The 22,526-nt window shown below is 37.9% G+C and overlaps 1 protein-coding gene across 1 annotated transcript; it reads right to left on the bottom strand.

Moving 5' to 3' along the window:
- Nucleotides 1-1,192: 1,192 nt before the first annotated feature.
- On the bottom strand, nucleotides 1,193-18,211 carry LOC122349673 (stress response protein NST1-like). The gene is made up of 4 exons (XM_043245800.1): nucleotides 17,828-18,211; nucleotides 17,597-17,649; nucleotides 1,874-2,024; nucleotides 1,193-1,621 (listed from the first exon to the last, which is right to left on the bottom strand). Exons 1-4 carry the CDS (start codon nucleotides 17,861-17,863, stop codon nucleotides 1,193-1,195), a joined length of 669 nt encoding a protein of 222 aa, XP_043101735.1. The 5' UTR covers nucleotides 17,864-18,211.
- Nucleotides 18,212-22,526: the final 4,315 nt, after the last annotated feature.

The following is a 22,526-nucleotide window of genomic DNA, read 5'->3' as shown; positions in this document are numbered from 1 at the left end:
TCCTTGAAATTTTATTGCTCTTTTGTTGGTTTGGATAAAAGCATCTGCTAAATGACTACATAAAGTACATGTATTCTAAGAGAGGAAGTGGCAGGTGATGTGCTTTCATGACGCACATAATTTCCTGTAATATACCTTTCTCAAATCTAATATTGTGATCTGAGATGAATCTTTCATTCCTGTGCGTGTATGAAAATATAAAACGTGTTTTCATCTTACACATTTGAACATTAAACACATGCTTTTATGTTTTAGTAGTCAGGAAACTTGCATGGGTCCATCAGCTTTTAGTTTGCATTTTTATTTTATTTGTACACAGAATTGTGCTGCAGGTTAAAGGTAAGGAGGATGTTCGGGAAGGGACCGTGCTCTTCATCCGGAGCAGTAGTGGCGGTTGTGCTTATTAAACAACAAGTGCTTCAGTTTTGGATCATTTCTGTAGCGTTCAAGCAGCAACTCTTTCTCTCTTTGCTCCTTCTCTTTCAATATTTTCTTCTCCTCCCTTTCCTTGGTCTTCTTTTCTGCCCAGGCGAACAGAAAAGCGGGACACTTTTCTTCGGCTCTGTGGCACTTCCTGGACCTTCGCATTGTGCTGGGTCTCCAACTCTTTTTGTTCTGTGCGGCGCCATCCAGATGCCCTTCCATGGAACTGGAGTCTCCCATTTCATCAGGGTTATCTTTCTTTTCCTCACATCCCTGGACCTCTACCGCTTCCTCTAGCAACTCGCTGTCACTCTCCAACCAAGCAATCGTCTTCCTCGGTCTGATTTCAGCCTCCATCGATCGGGGGCTTTCAGACTTGGGTAAGTTCCAGGCCTGATAGTTCCCTGTGTAGTCCATGAACTCTGACTCTATGTCATCCTCTATGTCAATGAGCGTGAGTTGCGGCGGGCGGCTCAAACTGAGAAGAAGTGGGCGGCTGAGGTCCCACGGGACTGGAAGGATAAACCTGAGATGAAGAATGTTGCAGATCAACAACTTCTTCATGTTTAGGAGCGGGGCTCGGAGGCACCACCAGTTGTTTGGAAGGACTCAGGTGGGAGCGTCCGGAGGGAAAACACTTCTTCAGGTGCTGGAGTGGGATGTGGAGGAACTGCCGGCGGCTCGGGAGGATCCACCTGAAGAGGAGGCCATAGCAGAGACACTTCCTCTGGTGCAGGAACTGGATTTTGAGGACACGCGGGCAGTTTAGTCACTGGAGGCAGGGGCTTGAAGGAGCAGCGGGTGGAAGAAGGTCTTCACAGACTCCTGAAAGCACTGGAAGTTTTCCTTCTATTGGCTTCAGTAAGGAAGCTCTCACTGGAGGAGTGACTAGAATGAGCAGAGGTTTCGCCTCCACAAGACGTGGAGTTGGCTCAGTAGTCTTTTGCTCCTTCAGTTTTTTCTTCCTTTTCTTTTTTTCTCCAACCTCTCTATGCTCGCTTCCTCCCTCCATCACAATTTCTAGACTCTCCATCTCTCTTTTTTTTTTCTGCAGCGCATGTCCTCTATCCTTTCTCTTTTCAGGGTTAAGTGTCTCTCTTTCTTCGTCAGCCTCGTCTTTATTTTTTCCTACTGCATTCATCCCTCTCTCCTTCTTCACCTTTCTCTTCACCTGCCTTTCCTTCTCTTTCTCTCCATACTGTAAAAATATTATGTTTCAAGTTTGTGAATAAAGATTATTGTATTGTATTACAGACAGTACTATTTCAGCACTGTTTCTTTTTCAGTTACATTTAATTAATAAAGCACTTTTTTCAGAATGTTACATTTAATTCTGCGTGTTGAGGTTTCTTTATAAACAATTGTGAAATTTACTAGTAATGTCTAAGTGAAAATTGATTCCAAACCTTTTTTTGTTTTTCAGTGCAAGCTGGTATCTCAGGTAACTTACCTGGCGGCGTCTCCTCCTGCGCTTCTGGTTTCCGGCAGTGATGTTGAAGGCCTCGCTCTCACCCGTTTTTGTCGCAGATGCCTCTGGAGGTTTCTCTAGGGCCGCCAGGTCTTGCGCTGGACGCTGCTGTGCCCTCAAAGGTGTCTCCCTCCTGCGCAAGAAGTGAGCAAAACGCTCAAAAAGTTGTCTGAATACACTCCTCAACAGTGCCATTGTGGACAATGACTGCTGAAAGCAAATTCAGTATTTGTCGTCAATAGTTGCACAAAGTCACGAAAGTAGCTTTCGCTCTTTTCACTCCTAACACACCAACAGAAGAAAATTATTCAGAACAGCGGTTTACAGCGGCCAGAACAGACGCTTCATTATGATGTCACAACAGTGAGCGGAACTCTGAGAATTTGGAACTACACAAGCATCTTCTCAGGAGAAGCAGTAAACACATCAACACTAGTACTGTACAGACACTGACAAATACTTATACAGTACAAATACAAACAAGCTCCCCAAGCTTAAAAACCCTGATTAGTTTTAAGAGGCCAGATTGGACAGAAATTAAACATGTAAACGGATAACAGCTCTGTAAAGCATTTCGCTCTAAATGTAAAAACATTATAATAATTACATTATTTATTGATGTTACATATTAAATGTTACAGTTAGACTGGTTTTGGTTAGTTTTAGAGGGCACTAGCTGAAAGACCACTTTAACGACAAACAGGAAACAGAGCAACAGGCAAACGTTAATACACAAATAGTAACAGAAAACACCAAATATTCCAGCAACAAAACGCTAAGCCTGCGACACAATGTGCATAGCCCTACTATCCATCCTAAAATCCTTCTTTGTGGTATTAGCCATTATCAAATTGTAACCTTTTAAGATAAACCACATGAGAAATGCTGAGTGAAGAAGAAACTGCAAGCGACAAAACGTGATATTGTTTGTTTTCTCTTTGTTTCTCCATCAATAACTAAGCAGGACAGCAGATGATCACTCTGATACATTCATACATACTAATTTTACGACCTTTATTTAAACTAATAATAATATACTGCACCACGAAATATATGCTTTCTAAATGAGGATTGTTACATATTACTTTTTAGTAACACTTTTACAAGCAGATCCTCCCTTCTTCCTTCACCGCCATTAGAGCTGAGCCCCTTTTCATACCGTTTTATAATCCTATTTTATACTGTAAAATTGAACATGTTATTTTAAATGTGTCAAATATTAGTTTGAAAAGATTTTGTTTCATTACATTACACTACATTACATTCTACTCAATATAGTAGGCCTAGCCTGAATTCAAATATACTGACTGATGTATTAAATTATATATTTATACATAAAGATGACAGCTTGAAAACACCTGCATTAATGGTACAGTCCAGTGGGGGGAAAATATTACTATGATCTATTTCCTCGAGTCACTATTTGTTTAAAGCGTATTTATTTCACTCCCATCGCGTCTGCGTTTGTTCTGTAAGGAGCTGAATCAAAACCTGTAAGTGCAATAAGACTATTCTAAGAAGGGATATCCAAAGGAACAAAAAAGAGAGTAAACAACACCCTAATTGGTTTAATTAGGAATAAGGCATTATATATATCATGTGTCTTGTGAACCTATTGTTCTTCACTTTCATCTATCGGTCTCATTTGAAAGGTCTCAGTGCGATTGGTAAATTGGTCTCAATTTCACAGTAATCACTTATATTATGGGAAAGATTAAAACTTGGTAGAACTGAGTTCTGTTGAGAAGGAGGTGTGCCCTCCTTTTGGGTCTCTGAACGTGTTCCAGCCAGGTGTGACCCTGGAGCACGGGAGCCTAAACACCGAAAGGTTTTACAACTAAATTTGGGATCTCTTTGTCTGGTCTGAGTATATAAGGAAAGTGACAAAACACAACAAAGCGGCGATTCTGTAGCCAGATCGGCCCGTAGCGTGGAGTGTGTCCTCATACACCATACTATGTACTTTTCTAAAGACCAGGTATAAATGACCTTTTAAGTTTGCTTTAGTTTGTTTAGCGTTATTTTTGTACTACTGCTGAACAGTTGTGCAAATGTTTATGAATTATACCAATTTGGAAACTATTCTTGCCTGGCAAAATAAACGTCAATCTCGGTTCACTTATAATATTGTCTGAAATAACTTTTCTAGTAGGTTAGTGACTTCTGAGGTTTTCCGCATTGTTGGCGTGCTAGGGTGAGTCAGATCCACGATCAATGGATGGAGCCGGGGCACGTTTTTGAGATCTTGACTTCTGGCCACCAAACTGGCTTAGCATGTGTTGTATTACAAATTGACAAAAGGTTAAACACAGACTCCAATATATAACAGTATATGCTGAATGTGTATTGTGATTTACATTCTAAGAGCAGGAAGCCCAAGCCCGAGACAGTTATCTTTTGTCTTTCAGTTCTTGAACATCTGGTAGGTGTCCTAAGTCAAGTGTGAATGCTAATCCTAAGGTACAACTGTGCCTTTTGTTTCACCTATGCATTTGAATGACACTTGGATGCTAAATAGATCAAGGATCGGGAAAGTTCCTGTTCTGGGCTAAGTTCCTGATCGCATTTGCATACTTTTGTTTTATTGGTCTCCACCTCTGTGTACTCCTCCCCTTGAAACATATAAACTTCAAACTAGCAGATGACTACAGCAACGAAATAAAAACGAACTCCTGCTTTACCAAGGATCTCCTGGTCTCTTCTTAAAAAGAAGCTAAAAAAGGTTCCAACACATGCTATTACTTAGGGAACGCATACAAAAATTACTCTTTTTGAGTCTATTGAGGAAATGGCTGCATTAAGGTAAGCGATCCACGGGGTAGCCTCTGACTAAGACCTGGACTAGCCCAGATGTGTCGTGAGTCTGTTCTGGCCAAACAAGGTCTCTAAGCGACCCAGACTCCTAACGAACGATAAGTCGAAACTAGGAAGTATTGTAGTTAATTAAGGATCTAAATTTTATCACAACTAGAGGATCAGCAGTTACATTTAAATAAATATATATAACTAAAATCACGAAAGATTGGAGTCAGGTAAAATCATGTATAAGGTCAGTACTACAATTGGAAATGCAAAAGATTTCTAAATATCGGTGATTTTTAAAGAGACGCAAAGAAAAGGCCGAACACGCATTGACCTTCGACCAGGGCCTCTGGATTCCGTTCCGCAGGAAAAGGGGGACCCTTACAGTTCCATACGACTGTCTTTATGAATTAGTCACTCGTTCATTCAACCGATTCCTTTAAAACCCCGATCAATTCAAGTATGGCGTTCTGAATCTTTTTCAAAGAAAACCATTTCAAACGGACGTTTCGTTTATTTGTCACTTTCTGTCAGCAATCGCCAAAATGGACATCCCGACCCGGTACGGTAACAGACAGTGAACAGTTTTTACAAATATTGATGTTAATCTTACTTTATCTCAGGATTAGTATTCTTACAGTAATGAAATGCTAGTTTGATATTTGCTTTGCTAACCACGTCGGGCACGGCGAGCGTCGGCGAAGACTGGAGTGGCTGGAGTTTCAGCGCAAAAATACCGATATTGGGGGACAAAAGGTCATTTTAAAGCTTTTTCTGTACTAAAACATGTACATTTTTTATATATATATATATATATTCGCTGTTGTCTGTAAAACACTAACTGCAACGTTAGCCAATACAATAAAGACAATAATGCAACTTGCAGTCTATCATGTAAAAAAACTAAAAACAAAAACTATTGGTATTTGGAGTTTAGCACCAGACATTAGGTCATAACAACCAAAATAAATGTAACGTAGAAGCTCATGTAACGTACAAATGAAGGGCTTTCACGGGAACATTTTAATAAGCAAAACGCACACTGCATAATATTAAACAGATTAGTAGTCCATTTCATCTATATTACAATAAAAAGACAGTATGCAATGACTATAAATGCCTGTTTACTATGTTAAGAAATAATGTATGTAATATCTAGCAATGTTTCATAATGGTTTAATAAAAGTTAGGTTTTATCAAGAAACGTTGCACTCACTAAACAATTAAAACTTTAAGATTTAACCCTTAAACATGCACATTAAAAATGGTCACCTTACCTGTTTGTTTCTGTCCACTTCACCAATACACTCAGCCCTCCATGAAAACATCTCCTAATACAACACAAACGCCCATTTAATAGCCTTTTCATACGTAATATCTGTATGGATAATAAACGTTATACATGCATCGCCTTACCCTCTGGATTTTCTCTCCGTTTACGCGCTATTAAAACATAAATAAACAAACAAGAGTGAGAATAAAGTCGCTTGATACGTTTTAGTGTCTTACCGGCTTTCGATTGCACTTTTCCCATGTTGATTTCCTTTAAGGGCAGAACTAACGAGCCGTCACTTCAGGAACAAATGTGACATCTTCTGTGCCATAAATGAAGTGGTGCTGGATGTGCATGTTTCCACCGAAGCCTGTCCATGTTCTAGTCGGAGACTGAGAGGAAAGACTTTGGGAAAGTCTAGTCTTCGTAAAGATTTTCTTCACGCTCTCTCACTCGCTGTGGAGGAAGCTCAACTCGTAGGATTCACCCTCCCTTTGATGAAGTCCACCTCCTTCAGTTTTAGCGCACTTTATTCATTGGACAGCCTGGTAAAATGAGCATGAGAGTTCAATCTTTGGACCATATTCTTATGTTCTACATGTTCAGCTTTCATTTCTCCAGTCAAGAGAGATTCGTTTCAAAGCACAATGACGGTAATGTTTCAAATTGAACTCAACATTTAGGCCTAAACATTTGAAAACAAATGTACATATTGCAGTTTTGTGGCATCTAAATGCACTATGGTATGTTTTTAAAATGTTGCTGCATTTCATTATGCTACACAAAACAAAATCTGCAGTGCGTTTCAATACATAAAAAAAGGCCTTAGATTATAGCGCCCTCTGGCGATGTCTTGAAATGCATGTCAAGAAATAGGAAGGTGATCTATTTTATTCTGTAACAATTGTAACCTTTTAAGATAAACCACATAATAAATGCTGAGTGAAGAAGAAACTACAAGCGACAAAATGTGACATTGTTTGACATTGTTTTATTGTTTGACCTTTATTTAAACTAATAATAATACACTGCACCACGAAATATATGCTTTCTAAGTGAGGATCGTTACATATTACTTGTTTAGTAACACTTTTACAAACAGATCTTCCCTTCCTTCACCGCCAAGCCCCTTTTTACCCATTTTATACTGTAAAATTGATGTTGTTTTAAATGTGTCAAATATTAGTTTGAATGTATTACATTACATTCTACTCAATGTACTAGACCTAGCCTGAATTTGAGCCAAATATACTGACTGATGTATTAATTTATATATTTATACATAAAGATAACAGGTTTGTTCTGCGTTTGTTCCATACGACTGTCTTTATGAATTAGTCACTCGTTCATTCAACCGATTCCTTTAAAACCCCAATCGATTCAAGTATGACGTTCTGAATCTTTTTTCAAAGAAAACGGACGTTTCATATAATTTGTCACTTTCTGTCAGCAGCCGACAAAATGGACAACAGGGTACATCCGACCCGGTACAGTAACAGACAGTGAACAGTTTTTACAAATTTTGATGTTAATCTTACTTTATCTCAGTCAGATTAGTATTCTTACAGTAATGAAATGCTATTTTGATATTTGCTTTGCTAATCACGTCAGGCACGGCGAGCGTCGACGAAGACTGGATGGCTGGAGTTTCAGCGGAAAAAAAATATCGATATTGAGGGACAAAGGGTCATTTGAAAGCTTTTTCTACATTTTTTATATTCACTTTTGTCTGTAAAACACTAACTGTAACGTTAGCCTGGGTTTGTAATGGTATTTGTAGTGGAAAACAAAACATTCTATTGTTATTTTGTGGTGGGGTTTTTAGCAGGGCTGACCAGTAGGTAGTTCACTAGATCAGTGGTTCCCAACCTTTTTTAACTCACAGCCCACACAACCAAACACATATGTTTCCGCGGCCCACTGCAAAAAAATTAAAAAAATTTAAATGTATGCAGCAAAAATATGTTACATAGCCTAAATCGGCGGGTTGTTTTTAAACCAATCAACGACCTGGAATAGTGAACGCATAGTAACAGTTTATTTTTTTTTTTATTTAATTAATTATGATATTTAATTATTACTACACATTTTTACGTACATTAGCAATATTATTATTTCTATTGATAATAACTGGCGGCCCCCCTGCAATACCGTTGCGGCCCACTGGGGGCCGCGCCCCTGAGTTGAAAACCACTGCACTAGATGAAAGCAGGTAGTGAAATGACAGTGATAGAAGGCTTTCTGTTTGGATATATAGAAAAACTATTTGAAGGTCCTCCGTTTCCTGATAATAAGCTGTGTTGTAAGCGACTCCATAATTGCAGTCCTCCAAACAATCACATTCATTTCACAGGTGAGATGGCAGAGGTGCCTTTATGTGTGCATTGGCTTGCATCTTCAGAACTTACACTGTGTATGATTTCAGTAAACCTTATAATGACATTTCTTTCCTTTTTTAGAAACATGGATTTGTGCTATATTTATGTGAACAGATTTTTCTGATAGTCTTTGCACTGGAAACTCTGGTCAGGTGGTGTAATGGCTTCAAGATGTTCTGGAGGGTATTTTTACCTTTTTCTCATTCTCTCTTCTTTTTTTAAGAAGGAATACTGTAAGTTATTTACAAAAAGGAAAAAGTAACATGAAAGTAATTGCTTCAGTGTGGGCTTTATTTTTTATTCCTTTTTTATGTACTTGTGAAATGTGCATTGTAGTATTTTCTTTAAGCTGTTACTTTGTGGCACTCTTAACACCCCATCATATCAAAACACAACTTCATGGTGTTGCTTTCAAAAAAAAAAAAAAAAAAAAAAACCCAATACATTTGCAGTGACTAAAATCTTACAGTGTTAAAATCTCTCCAGAGCTGGGGAACATCACAAACCTTCTGATCACCCTGACTCTGTTTGTGGGACAAAGGGTCACCTCTGATCCCGACGCACTTTCCATTTTCAGGTGTGGAATTTTTAAGTTCAATTTTTTAACAAAGTATGTTTTATTTCCATACTTAAGAGAACAAAAAACAGCTACTAACCAGCTGAACTGACTACTACCGTTACTAAGAGCACATGTTATTAGATTAGATTCAACTTTATTGTCATTACACATGTACAAGTACAAGGTAACGAAATGCAGTTTAGGTCTAACCAGGAGTGCAATAAGCAGCAAGTGCAGGATATAGGTACAAATATAAATTACAAAGATAAATATGTGATAAATATGTACAAATTAAATTACAGATGAGAAGGGGGAATTTACAGTGAGTATGTGTAAACAATTAACAGATCGTTATGTACAAAAAAGAGCAGGATATACAGGATATGTATAGACAATTTCATAACATTTTTATAACATGACACATAGAATATAGAATAATTATGCATACTCACCGGTTCATTTGCTCTTTTTAGATGTCTGCGTTTGATTCGCCCGATCCTTTGTCTTTGTTCCACGCAACAAATGCAAATGACACTGAAAGCAACTGTGTGAAGACCTTCGTAGAGATGAAAACGATCTTTTTATTAGCGCGGTTTTCTTTCTGGTACGTATACATATTTACACTTTATAACTTTGTTGTTTTTGTTGCTCAGTTTTTAATTGTATTTATTTGAATTGTTTCTTAGGCTTTTGCTCTTGCTGGGGTCGAACTGTTCAGTACTAGTCATCCATCAGCCTTTGGGAATGTGTCTTCAACATTTTACACTTTGTTTGTCTGCATAACCCAAGACTCATGGATGGATATCTATAAGAAAATACAAGAGTACCACTTACTGCTTTTACACTTACTCATTCATCACAATACTCACTTTCTCCAGCTTTTTTCTGTCTAGAATGAATTCACAGTTACATTACTTATGTTTTCCAGAGATGAAATGGGAAACACGTTTTGGGCCTTGCTGTACTTCTCGACATTCATCTTACTTAGCGGCCTACTGCTTTCAGTGTTCGATTCTTGGATACAAGGCAATATCGCTGAAGTACAGAAGCAGCAGGCTGAACCAGAGAGTCCAACAGCTGATTCTTTCTTCGAGGTAAGGACCAGAAATAGGTGGCCTCTTTTGACTTGGGCCATTAAAGACCAATTCAGGACAAAATATTTTTGGACAATTTTGGAATCTTTGCACAGGGAAGAACCACTCTCCATTTCATGAGTATAAATATAATCTATTATATCAATTATATCTATATTAATACGAAAAAAACAATCAATCAACAATGTCGAATCAAATAAAAATTGGCACATTTTAAGACATTTTGTCACAAATGTTAAAAATGAAGTACAAGATTTCACTTCATTTGGTTGTTTTGTTTTGTTTTTGACTGAATTATTTACTTTTAAATCTATGTCATTCGTTTTGTGCTTAGTTTTTAGATTATCGGTTTTAGTCATTTTAGTTTGTGAACCAAAACAAAAATGAGAAAATTGTTCTCAGCAACTAGCTGAAATGATTGAATTGAATGTTTTATGGTTTTGGTTAACATTAATAACTGGTAACAAATAATAAATTCAAACACAAAACATAAATAAATTTGTTTTAATTTATTGTTACATCTAACTTACGTTTTTAAGCCAGTCGTATTTTTGGCATTTTTGCCTTTCAGAAAAAAAAAAATAAATAAATAAAAATTTAGACACTGAACTTTTAAATGTCTGTTTAATAGAGTAAAATTTATTCCTTGATTTTATTTTTATGTTTTAAAGTTGAATGTTTCTAAAACAGGACTCGACACTCAATGCCAAACTGGAAGCTGAGGACATGATCCATGTGGACGAGGTGCTTAAGAAAATAAACAAGATTAAGCATCAAAAGTCATTGAGGAGGGGCTATCCAAAGAACCTCACTGTAGAGAACTACGAAAATTTAGTCCTCGTCGTGTCAGCGCTGAAAAAAAACATGGATGAATACTTCACCATTAAGCGAGAGCTAGAAAAGTGGGTAGAAAAACGAAACAAAACTGAAAACCTACTTTACTTTCCAGGTACATTTGTGGACACGGACGTATTCAGTCAAATTGATCCTCATCTTCAATGTCTTGCAGGCTTATAGAGGAGAAGATTAAGCCGAAGGATCAGGACACTCACGCAGCGCAAGGAAACAAACCCCTCGGTAAACCTGGTCAATAATGAGATGGCCACTGGAGACATAATCTCCACTATCATCAATTTAAGCAATGTGAGTTCCAGAAATGTTCAACTGAACAAATTATTCTTTAATCAATAAAAAATAGGCAGAAATATTGTGCGTAACTTCAGCTAAAATTAAAACAATGGTTGGATTCTGTGTCAGGCACATCTTTTGGACACCAGCACAGACTCTCCTCATCTCAACAAGAGCAAGATACTGAAAGGCAGTGAACAGGCAACCTGAGCTCAAGACCACAGATTCCTCACAGAGCTAGAAGATCAGAAATCAACTGGTCTGGTCAAATTGTTGCAAAATCAGTTTCTATTTACTTTTTCTGTTCAACTGTTAAAATGTTAGAAATGTTACTGTAGAAAACGTGTCATGTTCATTCCGTTGTAATCCAAGCGTGAGATTTATGTTTTTAAAATTGTACTGAAAATTCCTGTTAATAAAATAAAAACTTGAGTTTGAATGTGCCGTAATTAAGTGGTTAATTTCACCCGACAGTTTCTTTTTAACAGCAAGGTGTCCTTATGAGTCAAAATAGAGCTTTTTCTGAACGAACTGGTACTGCGGTGAAAAAGACAACTTCTTGATTTGAAAACTCTGATGGGGAGTGACAGACAAACTCCAGGTATTACATCCTTTTAGCAAAAAAATAAATGTGTTTGAGCAGAGGTTAAAAACTAATTCTATATATAAAAACAAGCTTCAAATGAGGATATATGACTGGACGTGATGCACTTACCTCAGATCTGCAGGTTTAGTCGATGGCAATATACTTTAACAATCAACTATTTGCATATACGTAACCGTGCGGAGCCGTCTGTGGATTTCCTGTTTGGACCGGAAAATAAAAGGACAACAAGATTAGCAAGTTTTGTACGTATATGGTTTTAAAGGCTTGACAGCGTTGATGTAGACCAGGGTGTCCTGCACTCGGTCCTGGAGGGCGGTGTCCTGCAGAGTTTAGATGCAACCCTAATTAAACACACCTGATCCAGCTAATCAAGTACTTCAGTACTTCATGCATAGTATATGTGTTTTAGCAGGGTTGAATCTAAACTCTGCAGGACACCGGCCCTCCAGGACCGAGTGCAGGACACCCTGATGTAGACGTTGCGGCGCCGAAAGGCGGCGACGGCTCCATATCGCGTGCTAAAACTAGAATAGTTGTTTGTCTCGTGCAAGCGTTCAATTTTAATCAACCATATTTCTTTCAAATGTCGTTAAAAACTCAGGCCAAAACACTGAAAAGAAAAGCGACATCGTCTACAGACGATACAGGGTGTTTTTTAAGCGATACTCAAAATAAGAAGTTACACAAATCGACGTTAGAAAGCAAGTTTAGGAAAAGGCTAACCTTTTCAAAAAAAAAAATATATTTCAACTAAAAATAAATCAACAAATCCGTCAGGAAAAAGATTGAACTGGATTTCACTGTTTAATGTCAAAGTATGTTTGATGCATTAGTTTTTCATGAACCACAACAAAACAGGACTGCACTTTAAACTTTTTAATCCAAGCAAACCTTTACCAATACTTTCTGTTTATTGGCTACACATCATACAAACTGGGAATGTATCAAGTATAGTCTATGAAAGTGCAAATGACGATGCAAATGTTAACGGTTATGTTTCCCAAAATAAAACAAAAAGAAAGAAAGAAATACCACCACCATAAATGGATGTAAAAATGGTTGTTACTACACACAATGTCAAATTTGTAAAAAAAAAAAAAAAAAAAAAAAAATGAAATAAAACAGAAAAACACTGGCCATCACTTCCAATGCAAAACTTTGTTTGGGGGAGAAAAACAAAACTAAATACACAAAACTATAACCACCAAATCTACATTTATCCCTCATTTCATAATGTCAATAAAAGACACCTCTCTAGGGCCACAGACCTTTCTAACAGTAATGTCATTAAAAGACAGTCAGAACATGGCAACCTGTTCAGTATAATACAAACACGAGGCTGCTGTCAACACGAGCCAAAAACTATTCTGTCTGAAAAAAGAAATTCAAATTTTTTTTATCAGTTCATGAATATGTAAAGTTGATTGTATTTGATTGACACAGCAAACACTAACATAATTAGGCAACATGTATATAAATAAGAAAGTACAAAAAAGGCACACTGATGAGCACAGTAAATTAAAGAAAACAAATGAAAACTAAATTTCTCCAAATCTATGACCTTCCAACAATCATGTATCAGTAATAGAAATAGTCTGGTTCAAATACACTTTAAGATCTAGGAACGGTGTATGAATTATGTTTTAAATACATTGCTTTTGTTGTACAAACTAAAAGGATAATGTGGCAACCAATAGAATGCCACAGATGCCGTCTACAAATCTTAAATTGTATTTAACCTGGAAACCTTATCCTTGAAAAGCCTCTTGATTACTGCACAGTATGTTTCGTCGGTGAGGGATGTGATGAGGCCTTCTGCAAATGTTTGATAATTGGTAAACAGATGATTAATTTGGCCTTATAAGCCGTGCATAAAATAAGAGACATAATGCAATTTTGATACAGGTTTTGTTGTTAAAATGAATGACTTTCTATGTATAGAACATATACATAGTTCGGCACACAAACAAAAATTAAAAGCACTGTTGTTATCTCACTATTGCTTCAGAAGACCTGTGAAGTGCCTTTTTATATATATATATATATATATATATATATATATATATATATATATATATATATATATATATATATATATATATATGTTATTCATGAGCCCAAATTAAATACACAACACAGGATAATCAGAGGTATTGTGTGTAGTAGTCACAATAGATAAGGTAATAAATGCCCTCACATTTTCAGGAGTGTAAGTTTACATGAAGGGTAACCTTTTGGAAGCGAACAAGGTCTTCTGCAGGACAATATGACAATAGTTGAAGAATAAACGGTTTGAAGATTTCAAAACACTAATTTTTAACATGAAATGTGCACTGTGCAATCTGCACTTGTATTAATGTGACTTGATTAGATGAAATAAAAACAACATTAGTGTTTTTTTTTTAAATAAGAGAACAGAGCATCAGAGAGCTGTAGAACTAAAAACAAAACAGGGCAAAAAGTTCAGGTCTTAACGATGGCTTCACACTCATTCAGTGTAACTGTAAGAGCCAAGAAACATTGGATGGATGCTTTCATATTTCTTCTGCACGTAAACATTCCATTTTCTTCTCAGAAAGATACAACTACGTCCAAAATTCATCCATTTAATTTCCGTTCATTTGAACTTAAGAAAGAATGACTTTCCAATCTAATACAGATGAAGCTTTCTCTCATGGCACCCACAGCAAGACTTGTAGAGATGGCCAAAGTGGCGTTGCTTCGCTTGAAACGAAAACCTTGTAACTGTTAAATGAAGTGGATCTTCCAGTGAAAATGACAGACTTCTCTACGATGATGTAGGTTCATGTCTCCAACCGTTCAGCACGCATAAATCCCACCTCTTTGTTACAATCGACTGCAATCAACACAACAATGGATACAACCAAGTCGCCACCTAACATTTTTTTTCTTTTCCAAATATCCATTTCCCTCAGATCTATACACATATAGAATAAAATACCTGTCGCTACTTCCATGTCATTGTGAGTTTAACACTTTGCAACATTCACTTATAACCGTGTTCTTATGTGCACAGAAATGGTTCTTACACAAAATTCTTGCCCTATTCTTCTCAAAAGGTACGCATGTATATTTGCTCTTACTATCTTATAATGTTAATAGATCCAGATTATTCTACATAAAAGTCCCTAAAATGAGCAATTAGCATAATTAGTGCCCTAACCATCTCCATATAAATGGCTTTTAAACACAAAATAAAGACTTTTATTTGGGCCTAAAAATACATTTTTATGCAAAGCCAATGCCAGATCTAAAATACATCAATTTTTTTTACGCTAAAACACTTTTGGGTCCCTCAACTGTTCAAATTTCCAACTTTTCGGCTTACACCATTTCATGTTTCTAAGGCCACCAGGACTGATTTTTACATACATACAGTTCTAGTTGGTTCTAAATGTTATGCTAAAATGTAGAAAAAAACCAAAAAAAGTGCTAAGATATTAAAGAATTATGATTTCTGTGCAAAACATTCATACACACACAAATACGGTTAGTGAATGAGACTCACTCTTCTCTCATCAGCTTTCATTAGCTTGAATATTTTTTTTTTCTTCCACCAGACGCGTTGCAACACACAACCAAGACAAGTCCCGTCTACCCACAATGCACCAAATCACTCTTCTCCATTTCTAAACAAGCAATTCTGCTTTTATTTAGTGTTTTGGCACTCAATTGGTAAACATAATTAGACTTTTCCTCAGACTAGGTGCATTTCTTCCTCCCACTCTAAAGAGAGGTGGGTTACTTGCTCATCCGTTCAGTACTGCTCTCTGGACAAACTGCACTAGTGAGATCTACGCTGCCACCTGAACCCTCCAAGTCTGGCTCCGCTTTAGGAGGTTGTGCATCATCCACACATTCTAGCTCCAAAAGCTGCGATGCCAACACTTCTGCGCTCTCTTTCATTAGCGACAAGGAATCCTGCTCAGTACTCCCCACCTGTGTTTTGTTGGCGTGCTAGGGTGAGTCAGATCCACGATCAATGGATGGAGCCGGGGGCACGTTTTTGAGATCTTGACTTCTGGCCACCAAACTGGCTTAGCATGTGTTGTATTACAAATTGACAAAAGGTTAAACACAGACTCCAATATATAACAGTATATGCTGAATGTGTATTGTGATTTACATTCTAAGAGCAGGAAGCCCAAGCCCCGAGACAGTTATCTTTTGTCTTTCAGTTCTTGAACATCTGGTAGGTGTCCTAAGTCAAGTGTGAATGCTAATCCTAAAGGTACAACTGTGCCTTTTGTTTCACCTATGCATTTGAATGACACTTGGATGCTAAATAGATCAAGGATCGGGAAAGTTCCTGTTCTGGGCTAAGTTCCTGATCGCATTTGCATACTTTTGTTTTATTGGTCTCCACCTCTGTGTACTCCTCCCCCTTGAAACATATAAACTTCAAACTAGCAGATGACTACAGCAACGAAATAAAAACGAACTCCTGCTTTACCAAGGATCTCCTGGTCTCTTCTTAAAAGAAGCTAAAAAAAGGTTCCAACACATGCTATTACTTAGGGAACGCATACAAAAATTACTCTTTTTGAGTCTATTGAGGAAATGGCTGCATTAAGGTAAGCGATCCACGGGTAGCCTCTGACTAAGACCTGGACTAGCCCAGATGTGTCGTGAGTCTGTTCTGGCCAAACAAGGTCTCTAAGCGACCCAGACTCCTAACGAGCGATAAGTCGAAACTAGGAAGTATTGTAGTTAATTAAGGATCTAAATTTTATCACAACTAGAGGATCAGCAGTTACATTTAAATAAATATATATAACTAAAATCACGAAAGATTGGAGTCAGGTAAAATCATGTATAAGGTCAGTACTACAATTGGAAATGCAAAAGATTTCTAAATATCGGTGATTTTAAAGAGACGCAAAGAAAAGGCGAACACGCATTGACCTTCGACCAGGGCCTCTGGATTCCGTTCCGCAGGAAAAGGGGACCCTTACAGTTCCATACGACTGTCTTTATGAATTAGTCACTCGTTCATTCAACCGATTCCTTTAAAACCCGATCAATTCAAGTATGACGTTCTGAATCTTTTTCAAAGAAAACCATTTCAAGCGGACGTTTCGTTTATTTGTCACTTTCTGTCAGCAATCGCCAAAATGGACATCCCGACCGGCACGGTAACAGACAGTGAACAGTTTTTACAAATATTGATGTTAATCTTACTTTATCTCAGGATTAGTATTCTTACAGTAATGAAATGCTAGTTTGATATTTGCTTTGCTAACCACGTCGAACACGGCGAAGCGTCGCGAAGACTGGAGTGGCTGGAGTTTCAGCGCAAAAAATACCGATATTGGGGACAAAAGGTCATTTTAAAGCTTTTTCTGTACTAAAACATGTACATTTTTATATATATATATATATATATTGCTGTTGTCTGTAAAACACTAACTGCAACGTTAGCCAATACAATAAAGACAATAATGCAACTTGCAGTCTATCATGTAAAAACTAAAAACAAAAACTATTGGTATTTGGAGTTTAGCACCAGACATTAGGTCATAACAACCAAAATAAATGTAACGTAGAAGCTCATGTAACGTACAAATGAAGGGCTTTCACGGGAACATTTTAATAAGCAAAACGCACACTGCATAATATTAAACAGATTAGTAGTCCATTTCATCTATATTACAATAAAAAGACAGTATGCAATGACTATAAATGCCTGTTTACTATGTTAAGAAATAATGTATGTAATATCTAGCAATGTTTCATAATGGTTTAATAAAAGTTGGGTTTTATCAAGAAACGTTGCACTCACTAAACAATTAAAACTTTAAGATTTAACCCTTAAACATGCACATTAAAAATGGTCACCTTACCTGTTTGTTTCTGTCCACTTCACCAATACACTCAGCCTCCATGAAAACATCTCCTAATACAACACAAACGCCCATTTAATAGCCTTTTCATACGTAATATCTGTATGGATAATAAACGTTATACATGCATCGCCTTACCCTCTGGATTTTCTCTCCGTTTACGCGCTATTAAAACATAAATAAACAAACAAGAGTGAGAATAAAGTCGCTTGATACGTTTTAGTGTCTTACCGGCTTTCGATTGCACTTTTCCCATGTTGATTTCATTTAAGGACAGAACTAACGAGCCGTCACTTCAGGAACAAATGTGACATCTTCTGTGCCATAAATGAAGTGGTGCTGGATGTGCATGTTTCCACCGAAGCCTGTCCATGTTCTAGTCGGAGACTGAGAGGAAAGACTTTGGGAAAGTCTAGTCTTCGTAAAGATTTTCTTCACGCTCTCTCACTCGCTGTGGAGGAAGCTCAACTCGTAGGATTCACCCTCCCTTTGATGAAGTCCACCTCCTTCAGTTTTAGCGCACTTTATTCATTGGACAGCCTGGTAAAATGAGCATGAGAGTTCAATCTTTGGACCATATTCTTATGTTCTACATGTTCAGCTTTCATTTCTCCAGTCAAGAGAGATTCGTTTCAAAGCACAATGACGGTAATGTTTCAAATTGAACTCAACATTTAGGCCTAAACATTTGAAAACAAATGTACATATTGCAGTTTTGTGGCATCTAAATGCACTATGGTATGTTTTTAAAATGTTGCTGCATTTCATTATGCTACACAAAACAAAATCTGCAGTGCGTTTCAATACATAAAAAAAGGCCTTAGATTATAGCGCCCTCTGGCGATGTCTTGAAATGCATGTCAAGAAATAGGAAGGTGATCTGTTTTATTCCTCCCATTCTCTCTCTCACGTACTATGGGCCAACTCTAGAAGAGCTCATGAGAAGCGAGTAGGATTTGCAGATCTGAAAAACAAAGTAAACTAACAGCAATAACAGCTGAATAAATATTCAAATTAGATGCTACTTTTACTCTGTGCTTGAAAAAAAAAAAAAAACTGCTCTGACAACTCCAGAAAAAGCATCTATAGGGGACGGGTCCAGGTAATTTATAGTTAGGTCCAATGTGGGAAGGATCATGGTCGTGCCAGACAAGTGCCACTTTTCTTTTGCTCGTTTGCCCTTTCTAGATGTTCTTTTTACAGGGGGTTTGGCACTAGCTGGAAGACCAGCTTAAAACCACAGTGGCAACAGTGTGCATGTACATTTTAAACACTATGAATTTTAAATGCATAAAGTAAATGCAAGTTGTTCAAGAACAACAATAGCATGATATGTATCCTTGAAATTTTATTGCTCTTTTGTTGGTTTGGATAAAAGCATCTGCTAAATGACTACATAAAGTACATGTATTCTAAGAGAGGAAGTGGCAGGTGATGTGCTTTCATGACGCACATAATTTCCTGTAATATACCTTTCTCAAATCTAATATTGTGATCTGAGATGAATCTTTCATTCCTGTGCGTGTATGAAAATATAAAACGTGTTTTCATCTTACACATTTGAACATTAAACACATGCTTTTATGTTTTAGTAGTCAGGAAACTTGCATGGGTCCATCAGCTTTTAGTTTGCATTTTTATTTTATTTGTACACAGAATTGTGCTGCAGGTTAAAGGTAAGGAGGATGTTTCGGGAAGGGACCGTGCTCTTCATCCGGAGCAGTAGTGGCGGTTGTGCTTATTAAACAACAAGTGCTTCAGTTTTGGATCATTTCTGTAGCGTTCAAGCAGCAACTCTTTCTCTCTTTGCTCCTTCTCTTTCAATATTTTCTTCTCCTCCCTTTCCTTGGTCTTCTTTTCTGCCCAGGCGAACAGAAAACGGGACACTTTTCTTCGGCTCTGTGGCACTTCCTGGACCTTCGCATTGTGCTGGGTCTCCAACTCTTTTTTGTTCTGTGCGGCGCCATCCAGATGCCCTTCCATGGAACTGGAGTCTCCCATTTCATCAGGGTTATCTTTCTTTTCCTCACATCCCTGGACCTCTACCACTTCCTCTAGCAACTCGCTGTCACTCTCCAACCAAGCAATCGTCTTCCTCGGTCTGATTTCAGCCTCCATCGATCGGGGCTTTCAGACTTGGGTAAGTTCAGGCCTGATAGTTCCCTGTGTAGTCCGCGAACTCTGACTCTATGTCATCCTCTATGTCAATGAGCGTGAGTTGCGGAGGCGGCTCAAACTGAGAAGAAGTGGGCGGCTGAGGTCCCACGGGACTGGAAGGATAAACCTGAGATGAAGAATGTTGCAGATCAACAACTTCTTCATGTTTAGGAGAGCGGGCTCGGAGGCACCACCAGTTGTTTGGAAGGACTCAGGTGGGAGCGTCGGAGGGAAAACACTTCTTCAGGTGCTGGAGTGGGATGTGGAGGAACTGCCGGCGGCTCGGGAGGATCCACCTGAAGAGGAGGCCATAGCAGAGACACTTCCTCTGGTGCAGGAACTGGATTTTGAGGACACGCGGGCAGTTTAGTCACTGGAGGCAGGGGCTTGAAGGGAGCAGCGGGTGGAAGAAGGTCTTCACAGACTCCTGAAAGCACTGGAAGTTTTCCTTCTATTGGCTTCAGTAAGGAAGCTCTCACTGGAGGAGTGACTAGAATGAGCAGAGGTTTCGCCTCCACAAGACGTGGTGTTGGCTCAGTAGTCTTTTGCTCCTTCAGTTTTTCTTCCTTTTTTTTTTTTCTCCAACCTCTCTATGCTCGCTTCCTCCCTCCATCACAATTTCTAGACTCTCCATCTCTCTTTTTCTGCAGCGCATGTCCTCTATCCTTTCTCTTTTCAGGGTTAAGTGTCTCTCTTTCTTCGTCAGCCTCGTCTTTATTTTTTTCCTACTGCATTCATCCCTCTCTCCTTCTTCACCTTTCTCTTCACCTGCCTTTCCTTCTCTTTCTCTCCATACTGTAAAAATATTATGTTTCAAGTTTGTGAATAAAGATTATTGTATTACAGACAGTACTATTTCAGCACCGTTTCTTTTTCAGAATGTTACATTTAATTCTGCGTGTTGAGGTTTCTTTATAAACAATTGTGAAATTTACTAGTAATGTCTAAGTGAAAATTGATTCCAAACCTTTTTTTGTTTTTCAGTGCAAGCTGGTATCTCAGGTAACTTACCTGGCGGCGTCTCCTCCTGCGCTTCTGGTTTCCGGCAGTGATGTTGAAGGCCTCGCTCTCACCCGTTTTTGTCGCAGATGCCTCTGGAGGTTTCTCTAGGGCCGCCAGGTCTTGCGCTGGGACGCTGCTGTGCCCTCAAAGGTGTCTCCCTCCTGCGCAAGAAGTGAGCAAAACGCTCAAAAAGTTGTCTGAATACACTCCTCAACAGTGCCATTGTGGACAATGACTGCTGAAAGCAAATTCAGTATTTGTCGTCAATAGTTGCACAAAGTCACGAAAGTAGCTTTCGCTCTTTTCACTCCTAACACACCAACAGAAGAAAATTATTCAGAACAGCGGTTTACAGCGGCCAGAACAGACGCTTCATTATGATGTCACAACAGTGAGCGGAACTCTGAGAATTTGGAACTACACAAGCATCTTCTCAGGAGAAGCAGTAAACACATCAACACTAGTACTGTACAGACACTGACAAATACTTATACAGTACAAATACAAACAAGCTCCCCAAGCTTAAAAACCCTGATTAGTTTTAAGAGGCCAGATTGGACAGAAATTAAACATGTAAGCGGATAACAGCTCTGTAAAGCATTTCGCTCTAAATGTAAAAAACATTATAATAATTACATTATTTATTGATGTTACATATTAAATGTTACAGTTAGACTGGTTTTGGTTAGTTTTAGAGGGCACTAGCTGAAAGACCACTTTAACGACAAACAGGAAACAGAGCAACAGGCAAGCGTTAATACACAAATAGTAACAGAAAACACCAAATATTCCAGCAACAAAACGCTAAGCCTGCGACACAATGTGCATAGCCCTACTATCCATCCTAAAATCCTTCTTTGTGGTATTAGCCATTATCAAATTGTAACCTTTTAAGATAAACCACATGAGAAATGCTGAGTGAAGAAGAAACTGCAAGCGACAAAGCGTGATATTGTTTGTTTTCTCTTTGTTTCTCCATCAATAACTAAGCAGGACAGCAGATGATCACTCTGATACATTCATACATACTAATTTTACGACCTTTATTTAAACTAATAATAATATACTGCACCACGAAATATATGCTTTCTAAATGAGGATTGTTACATATTACTTTTTAGTAACACTTTTACAAGCAGATCCTCCTTCTTCCTTCACCGCCATTAGAGCTGAGCCCCTTTTCATACCGTTTTATAATCCTATTTTATACTGTAAAATTGAACATGTTATTTTAAATGTGTCAAATATTAGTTTGAAAAGATTTTGTTTCATTACATTACACTACATTACATTCTACTCAATATAGTAGGCCTAGCCTGAATTCAAATATACTGACTGATGTATTAAATTATATATTTATACATAAAGATGACAGCTTGAAAACACCTGCATTAATGGTACAGTCCAGTGGGGGAAAATATTACTATGATCTATTTCCTCGAGTCACTATTTGTTTAAAGCGTATTTATTTCACTCCCATCGTCTGCGTTTGTTCTGTAAGGAGCTGAATCAAAACCTGTAAGTGCAATAAGACTATTCTAAGAAGGGATATCCAAAGGAACAAAAAAAGAGAGTAAACAACACCCTAATTGGTTTAATTAGGAATAAGGCATTATATATATCATGTGTCTTGTGAACCTATTGTTCTTCACTTTCATCTATCGGTCTCATTTGAAAGGTCTCAGTGCGATTGGTAAATTGGTCTCAATTTCACAGTAATCACTTATATTATGGGAAAGATTAAAACTTGGTAGAACTGAGTTCTGTTGAG

Source organism: Puntigrus tetrazona, chromosome 1 (genome assembly GCF_018831695.1).
Source record: "Puntigrus tetrazona isolate hp1 chromosome 1, ASM1883169v1, whole genome shotgun sequence".
Lineage (NCBI taxonomy): Eukaryota > Metazoa > Chordata > Actinopteri > Cypriniformes > Cyprinidae > Puntigrus > Puntigrus tetrazona.
Note: the sequence above shows the minus strand (reverse complement) of the source record. Positions and strands in the feature narration are given on the sequence as shown.